The sequence below is a fragment of the Limulus polyphemus genome, unplaced genomic scaffold (genome assembly GCF_000517525.1).
Source record: "Limulus polyphemus unplaced genomic scaffold, Limulus_polyphemus-2.1.2 Scaffold1815, whole genome shotgun sequence".
In the NCBI taxonomy this organism is placed as follows: Eukaryota; Metazoa; Arthropoda; class Merostomata; order Xiphosura; family Limulidae; genus Limulus; species Limulus polyphemus.
This window is the reverse complement of record NW_013667425.1, coordinates 42749-51873: the sequence shown is the minus strand read 5'-3', so window position 1 is coordinate 51873 and position 9125 is coordinate 42749. Positions and strand designations below refer to the sequence as shown.

The 9125-nt window shown below is 31.8% G+C and overlaps 1 protein-coding gene across 2 annotated transcripts in view; it reads left to right on the top strand.

Annotated features, from left to right (window-relative positions):
* Positions 1–1175: 1175 nt before the first annotated feature.
* Positions 1176–9125, top strand: part of LOC106465039 (solute carrier family 25 member 36-A-like) — a 13143-nt gene continuing 5193 nt past the window's right edge. Inside the window, exons 1-4 of one of the 2 annotated variants that reach the window (XM_013925228.2) lie at positions 1176–1277; positions 3824–4102; positions 5968–6045; positions 7893–7993. In XM_013925228.2, the coding sequence (XP_013780682.1) occupies positions 1210–1277; positions 3824–4102; positions 5968–6045; positions 7893–7993 (526 nt within the window). In that variant the 5' untranslated portion in view covers positions 1176–1209. Of the gene's footprint in view, positions 1278–3091; positions 3357–3823; positions 4103–5967; positions 6046–7892; positions 7994–9125 lie in introns of those variants that run through there. The other variant, XM_022392852.1, reaches the window with a different exon arrangement.

The window sequence follows — 9125 nt, the reverse complement described above, 5'->3', positions numbered from 1 at the left end:
CGTTCTGAATTAAGCACCTTTCTTAATTTTTTTTTACTGATCACGTGCAATTGGTGTGATCGATATCACACAAGGCTCTAATTTCAGCGTGTTATGATAACTAGCTGAGGTACCCATTAAGGAAGCCAAAACTGTATAAAGGACAATTTTCTCCTTCCTTTTGTTATTAAATCCCTAATGACCTCATTAAATGCTAATTGCATACTCTTCTTTGTGGAAGATAATAATTAACTCATTTAACTGATTAAGTACTTGTGTCTTTAAGTTCAAAGTCAAAAGTCTATTAAAGAAGGTGGAAATGTGGGGGTATATATATATATATATGTCTCTTCCCTATTTTAAAGACATTTTAATTCCATGACGGTTTCCAAGACTGCGTTCCAAATTGCACCCTACGTGAAGTGTAGTGCACTATCCTGGCCGACGTTCATCATTTAGGGTGTCTCAAAGCTTTAGTGGACATAGTAAGTGCACTTTGACGCACCCCTTCGACGTAATGTACAAAGGATGTAGACGTTCCGAAATATTTCACTACTTTAATCCCATAATGTTAGATAAAAATGACGGAATGGACTCCAATAAATACGTACGAATATGTATTTAAAAGAAACCGTTAAAAGTTATTACTTAAACAATTGCTAAAACACCGATTTTACTTATTTGTTTAAATACCAATGAGAAAAAGACCCTTGTTCAGGTTTAAAGAAAATAAATCAAAATTTTATCCCAACTAGCCCAAAAGTAAGTTAAATATATCAAAGACATTTGGAGTAGACAAATGCAGGGGACTCGTTTTATTATTTCTAATGAGGGAAGAGGTGCTGTTCTAATTAACAGCATAATTCTTACTGTTTTGTTTTAAGTGTTTTGAAAAAAAGAGTTCTATCCTGAACACATCTTAGGAAGAAACATATGTGGAAAATATTAAAGTGAGTAACGGTATTTCATTTCAAATATCAATATCTTGAAACGTTATTATTACTATGACAATAATTATATGATTGTATTTTTGCAAACGATAAGATAACAAGGTTACCGAATGATATGAAACATTATGTCATGTGAACTTTTTTATTTATTAATGACGTCATTAATAATTTACTAAATGCTCCCCTTCGTACACACATACACTTTATGGTTGAGGTCTGCACCAATGACAAGGGACATAAACAAGTCGATGTTACTACTACTACTGGTATTGTGGTATTAATGTTATTAGTACTATTTGATCACGTTATGTTAAGTTACGATACGTTAATTCATCTTATTGCCGGCGGGTAAGTGATGTTATAATTACTTAAATTATCATTTGTGTCATCTACTTTTAACCTATACGTGGAAGTGTTACGTGTAACTTTTGTAGAAAAAGAAAGTCCGTAATGATATTAATTTTGTGGAGAAAAAGTGTAAATAGTAACATCATACACTTACCGTGACTGTCAATTGTTATCAACAGTGTTAATATAAACAGTGTTATTGTCCGTTTATGGTATTTAATGTTATTTGTTATGCGCTGTAGGCTGAATACATTTTATATGATAAACGACAAGGTCCAGAACTTTAAATTTAATGTCTTCGGCCTCGGTCTGGGAGTAAATCGTAATTGATTTTTATACTTTTCAGTTTGCTCAGGTTGGGTCAATCCAAAATTAATAAAAATAATATAATATGAATTGTTAAGTTAAGCTGATTAATAATAATAATATTAACTTATCAAAGTAAGCTACTTACATAAACTCGGAACTATGAATACAGTACGTATCTAAATAAGCATAGCTAATTAAATATAATGTTCTAATTATATTTCTTATAATGATTATATTTAGAATACATTGTTTGATCAGTTGGGTACCCTCGCTGTTAACGATATTTTCAGCCATAATAATTACTATCTTAATTACAAGAGTAATGATTATTATATTCAGTAGTGTGGGAAGGAGATTGAAAGAATAAGGAGCTACTAAAAGCAGCTCAATCTAGGGGAAGTATTGAGACACGCCTCCCAGAAAATTAATATAATAATATAATTTACAGTTGCTATACTAGTAAAATAGTCAAAATGCGGGTGTTATTTTCCGACGCCTCTGATATTAGTGATAACACAGTAGTTACTACTAGTAGTAGTATCTATGTAGCAAAGACGTTGTCACTGAGCAAAGAAAAGGCTTATGTTGTGGATCTCAAAATGTGTTATTCATTCTGATCATGGACTTTTCAAATTTCAGTCAAATTCAGTTAAGTCTCCTACACCTGTTGGGCCCTTAGTCACAGTCCAATCAGTAGACACTATTTTACTCTCCTATTTGAGTTTTATTTCAAGCATTATTTTATGGGCAAAACTGCATGTTTGACATGTTAAAAACTTTGAGAGGTGAGAAAACATTACAATCATTAAAATTATAAAAACATAACTAGTATAGTCCTGTTAAGCATACTGAATTGTAAAGACATTCACTGCAAATATACAAAGCAAAAAGAAAGTTGCATTGGATTCATTTTATTTATTGAAATAGTTTTTCCAGACGACATTCACTGTACGAACATTTATACAATATACTTAAAGCTAACGGCTAGTGTTTGTGTGTGCCATAAGTGAAGTATATGCTATCATTTATTTAATGTTTCTTTCATTAACAGTATTGGTTAGAATGTTTGTTTAATATGTCTAGTTTTAGTAATATCATTTATTACGGAGACTGTTTTCTGATTTTAGCTTAGTATGTAGATTTACGACTAATCTAAATCTCTTGAGCTGACTATACCTTATGAGATATCACTAGGTTTATGACCAAAAAATATATAGTTAACAGTAAAGGTGGCTAATTTATGAAACACCGCATTTTTAGTCTTTGTAAAAAAGATTGTAAGAAAGTATATTTAATTATCTATACTCGTTACAAGATTGATTTGCTCTAACCAGAAGTTGATATTAATGCTAAAGTGCTTCCCGGTTATACACCGTCTCTTACACCACGTATTCGGATTTACTGGGGATCTTCCTTCCCGTACATTCTACATTGGAGTCACCCAGCTAGGAATTTTCCACTATTTCATTCTCTGGTGGCGTCGTAGTGTTGATCTGATAACCATGCGAGGTTTGCAGATGTAGAATTGTCCTGTATTATTATATTAATTTTCTTTTATGGGTAATGGCGAACGTAAATAAGAGAGTCGTACACTATTAAGGAAACACTAACAATTATTGAAGGAGTTAAAAGTGGGGTTTAAAACGCGCAAATTAAAAGGGAGTTCGATATCTTTGATGGATAGCATAAGGAAGTACACGTTCGTCCTCAGACAAGTTGGTCAAAACGTCAGGACTTTTTAAAGAAATTATTCAACTGAATAAATTCCATGTACTGACTTTGTATTGATATCAATACATATTTTCGTAATTTGTTGTTTGTAGCAATTAAAGAAACTTTAAAAACTTGTATGTATACACTGTAATGGGTAATACGGCCGTTATACCGCGGAAGGTCTTGTATGATCCTCCCCCCCCCCTCTAAACCCGCGTTATAACCGTTATTGTAATAGTAATTTATGTGTAGTTTTATATTCATTCCTACAAGTTCAGTTCTTTAAACATATTCTGTACAGTTTGTAGCAGTTTTTTAACAAGATTGAAACACAGAATTGACAAGAAAATATTTGGTGCACGCAAGATCTTTTGTCCTAAACACAGCTCTTTGTTTATTTCCAGTGAAACATTTGACTTAAACTTCAGTATTTTAACTCTTAGCAGCAGTTTAGTTTTCTAATATTTTTCATAACTATTTTTCATTTAAAAGTTATTAGATTTAGTTTTTGTAATATTCTGCAGGATTGGTGGAACAACAGGTGCTATTGTAACGTGCCCATTAGAAGTTGTAAAAACACGACTCCAGTCTTCCGTTGTAAACTTCAATTGTTTGTATGCACCATTAACTCCATGCAATGCCTCTCATAAGATAAATGGTTTTAATCACGGTTATCACCTCTATACTTTTACCACTTCATCAAACTCGTCGTCTGTGTCAACAAAAAGTTTTTTCTCACGGGTTCTCAGCTATGGTTCTTCAGCTACTAGACAACAACCATCTGGCATTTGGCAATGTCTCCGGTAAGTTTTTATTACCAGTAGACTATAGTTGTCTGTGTTTGTCACTTTACATGTATAGTTTAAGATAAAATATATGACCTTCAGCAGTATTGGTTCTTTATAAACAAAAATCTCTGTACTAAAGGAAAATTGAGTCAAATAACTATTTTATTGATAGAGCCCCCCCCCCCTTTTTTTTTTGCTCTTTTGAGTTATGAGTAATTGAACTTTGTATTTCTCTTTATCATCTGTATAACTTGCATTTCCAATAGTTAGTGTTTTGATTTGTTGAAGTTATTATCCTTATACCTGTTTCACCTCTCAGATTCATGTGTTATTAATTTAACTGCTTCAGAAAGCCTACCCCATAGTAACAGTATTGGACTTTACTACATTTGTTGTGTTTTTATTTTCAGGTCATCTATCTACACCAATCCCATTCAGTGTTACTATAAAATATTTCATCATAATGAAGCTGAATTTAAAAACAAACCTTTTCTTTTATAACTCATTTTATCATTTGGTAGATAAATTCTTTATTTTTGTTAAGTTTTTTCTGGTACTTACTCATGATGGGTAGACTAAGGTGATCCTATTGTAGTAGTATTTTTTTTTACATAGTTATTCACAGATGATATAGCAGAGAAAGATGCTAGGTCAGGTTCTTTATATTGTAATGTTATTTTCCTTTTTACAATATTGGCATGTTTTGGTCTTGAGGGACTGTAATTCGTTGTGTACGTGTAAATTAAGTGTTATTTTGAAAGTACGTAGTGAGTTAAAATGGATACTTGCTTTGCATTAAAGTAGTCTCTGAAAGGACTGTTGTGTTAAACTTTTATTAGCAAAGTCCATTAGTATCCATTAGAACTATTGGTTCATCCTAGCTTTATATATTGTACAAATTATCTGTTATATGTGCAGAGATTTAAATTGCTTCTTGACAATGGCTCAGTTTCATGGATTTTCATCATACCAGTGCCTAATATAAATGTAACGCCTATTATATTGTGTGTTTTATTGCATGTCTTTGTACTTTTAAAAGTGTCTATAATTTTCCTAGACTGTTATCCCAAATCCTAGCAAGGGGAAAGTCACAATAGTGATGTATTTAACTTTTTTAAAACAAATTTTGGTTTGTGTATTGCACTGCAAAAGCCTCCTAATTTAATAAGGTGATTAGCTCTTTGGGATTTTATTACCTAACCAACTTTAACAGCAGTATTTTAATTACATCCAGTTTAATGATGTACATCATATTCTCTGAAATTAGACTTAAAAATGTTACTAGACTGTTTCCAGTTAACCTGTTATGCATAGTGTGTACTAATAAGTGTTTGAAGGACAGACAAGTTTCAAGATAAATTAGGTTATCTGTACGTTTTAAAATATCACCAAGCTTTTTATTTATGCTTTGAATGTACAGAAGAATACTCCAATTTTAAGAGGTGCAATCTGTAAATTAAAATTGTACTGTATCTGTACCTGTTTGATTATACAATGTAGAGTCTCTGTTAATGTAAATTTTATTACTAGGGTTTCGGCATGTATTAGAATGATTATTTTAAACCTGTATTTATTGACCAGAGTTACAAAAAAAAGTACATCTGTTTGATAATTTTTTATATTTAAAACTATTGTTTGTGCTAAAGGACTTACTTTACAATAATCTAGTATGGAGAGATTCAATTTAAAGTTGTTACAAGTAATATATTGTGCTTAAGAATATTTTAGTGTATATTATACTACTTGTAGGTACCATTAGAATTTACTTTTGTCGAGAAAAGCCTAAATTAAATATTGAGTGTAGTAGTACATACAGAGTATTATATGTTTAAAATATTTATTAATGTGTGTAGTGATTGATGATTACCTTTTTTTCACAGACACATTGTTGAGAATGAAGGTGCCCAGGCACTTTTCAGAGGCTTGGGTCCAAATCTTTTTGGAGTGGCTCCTTCTAGGTATGTTAATCCTAATTTTCTTAAAATTAAAATTCTGATATCTGTTTGTATGCATGTTAGTGAATATTGTGATTTTAATTAAAACTTGTCAAGTATTAGCTGCAGTGTATATATAAGGGATTATAATTATGTACAAGTAATCTATACACACTTTTTTAAAGCCAATTTTTTTTTACCAGAACTTTGCAAGGCTTATTTGTCTTCTCTTCTTGGCACTTGTAAACTTTTCAGAAAATAAAGCAACTGACATCATTTGATTTCTTTCTAATACTAACTTTACTTTTACAGAGTAAAGGATTTGTACCATAGTGACCCATTTTTTCTGTTCTATGTAAAGTAACATTTTATGACCATAATGTGCTTTAAAGCAGCAATGTTGTTAACAAGTATGATCTCGCCTCTTGTAACACTTCATGTGCTTCACTTATATCCTCTCTACATGTTATATTGTGACTTTACCAAACCTTAAGTTTCTAACTTATTTCAACAACAAGTTGAGCTGTAAGTGATTTGTCACTTTCATCATCATGTCTATGTTGTTTTCTATGACAAATGTTAACTTCTGATCAAAGCAAGATACCTACATAGACTATAACTAAAACTAACCCAGTTATAAATACAGCTGCTCTATATACTGTTCTTAAATTCTTATGTATAATGATTAGAAGTTATTGTTCCATTAGTTGGGTACCCTGATAGTTAGCAATTATTTTCTACCTTAATCCAAGTAATATTTCATGAGATTCAACCCATCTTAGGAGATTTAGGTTAGTTCAAGCTAAATCCATAAACTTAAGTTATCAGTGCAAAGTAATTTTTATAATAAAAAATGGTGAAATATTTAACATTCTAGCCAGTGTAGTCAGTGAAATTAACGTAAAGAATAAATAGAATATAACTTGCAGATCAGTCTGTTACTTCATGTTACCCACATTTTACAATGTTATTTAAATAAAATAAAAAATACAGAGGTCCAAAACTAATGATACAAAAAATTATTTTGACCATTAAAGTCTATACACATTATAGCAGTTACTGTATTTGACAATTTGAATATATGCTTTTTTTTTGAAAATTTGGTATGAACATAAAGTATTTATTATAAAAAAGAAAAACTGCATTTAAAAAGACAAGATGCTTATTACTTATGGAATAGTGCACATAACAAGAGGTTACTTTGGCCAGGGAAATCTGTGTGCATGAATGGAGAAGGGAGGGGGGTTGAATATTTGGTTTCAGTAGAGATACCTAAATTACATTTACGTAAAATACAATCTTCATTCCTCACAAAAAGGTGAAATAATGTATCTGCTGCCTAACTGTTTACACTTCGAACTAATAGTTTTTTTTATGTTGTAACAGCCAGGATGGAGAGTTGTTCACTTGGGACTCAAGTCCTGGTAGCTCACTTGGTAGAGCATTAGCCTAGTATGAGCCAAGTGTCCTGGGCTCAAGCCCTGTTAGGCCAGATTTTTTAAAGTTGATTAAACACCAAAAGGTAATTCAGACCTGATTAGTAAGTATGGTTTCATGACCTTATTTTAATACCATTTGTACTTTTATTACACAATTCTTGTTGTCGAAAGATTAGCTTTAAACCACATGGCAAATATACTTTGTATATCTGTGGTATTAAGTTGTAAGACATTTTTCATTAAAGTTTGCTGGTAAGGGATGCAAGAGTTTATAGATGTCTGATAAAAGGGTGTGGCTTATGGTTGCTATATGAATATTGGAACTTTGTGATTATATTCACATTGTCTTAGAAACATTATAAATATATTTTGCACTTTTTTTTTCTGTTTGGTATAGTGTGGTTATTACAGTTTGTCATTTTTGTCTTCTAGAGCTGTTTACTTTTGTGCATATTCTCAAACCAAGAGTTTTTGTAACACACATCTTGCTCCAGATACACCAAAGGTTCACATCTTGTCTGCAGCTAGTGCTGGTAAGTTAATTACTTTGTAACTTTCTTTATGGCATGGATCATTGACATTTGTTTTGATATTTTGCATTTCTATAGATATTATAGACACTTAAAGCTAGGGGAATAGTGGAATTTGATAATCAATTTAATCATCGGGTTCATTAATCAATTGATATTACAAATGGAGTTTTAATTGACCATTTAATTGGCCTTAATCCCAGCTATATTAGGGTTGGCTGCCTGAGTTGTAAGGCAAGAATTTGTACACTTGGATGGCTGGACCAATTGGAAACCACAAAGGAAGGGCATGTTTGGTGATTTGAACCAGCTACCCTCAGATTGCAAGTCAAGCCCCCTAATCACCAGACTATGCCAGGCCCACCAAGTGGAGTGTACTGTGTTAATTAACAGACCTTCATTCTATAGTCTATTTATTCTTATTTTCTTTGTGTAATAACCTAAAAGTTATACAAAAATCGTTTCACATTATTCATTTTATCCATCATTATGAAATTAAACAAAAAACTTAATTTACAAAACAGGGAACTTCATGATTGATGTTGTACTCATTATGATTGTCTACCTTATTTTAAAAATTAAAATGTGAAAGGACTGCTGTAATGGAATCATACATTGCTTACTCTTGGTTTCACTCGGAGCTTTGGCTCCGAGTTACTTATACCACCCACCACGAAAAGTAATTGTTTGTTGAGCATTTCAGTCATGCTAAGAACTGCTCAACAATAACGTATGGTAAATCTACATTTGTATTCTTTAAACTATGTCGCATTTTAAAATGTCAATGATAGTGTGACTAATTCCTAACAATTTAGTGTAGAATATCCTGCTTGCAAAATAAGATTTGGCATCAACATTATTCATGCCTGTTATCCACTCATTTCTAAAGTGAATGTTGAACCTTGACAGCATGCACAGCTTTTTAACTGGGAGACAGACAAATGCTCGGACAAACACCATGGTTAAGATAACAAATGTACACTTCAGTAACTCCCCAAATGCACTTATAAGCCACTTATAATCAGGTTATAATGTACAAGAGCTTACACACACACACACACACACACACACACACACACACACACACACACACACACACACACACACAATATATATGTTTACTATAACAATAACA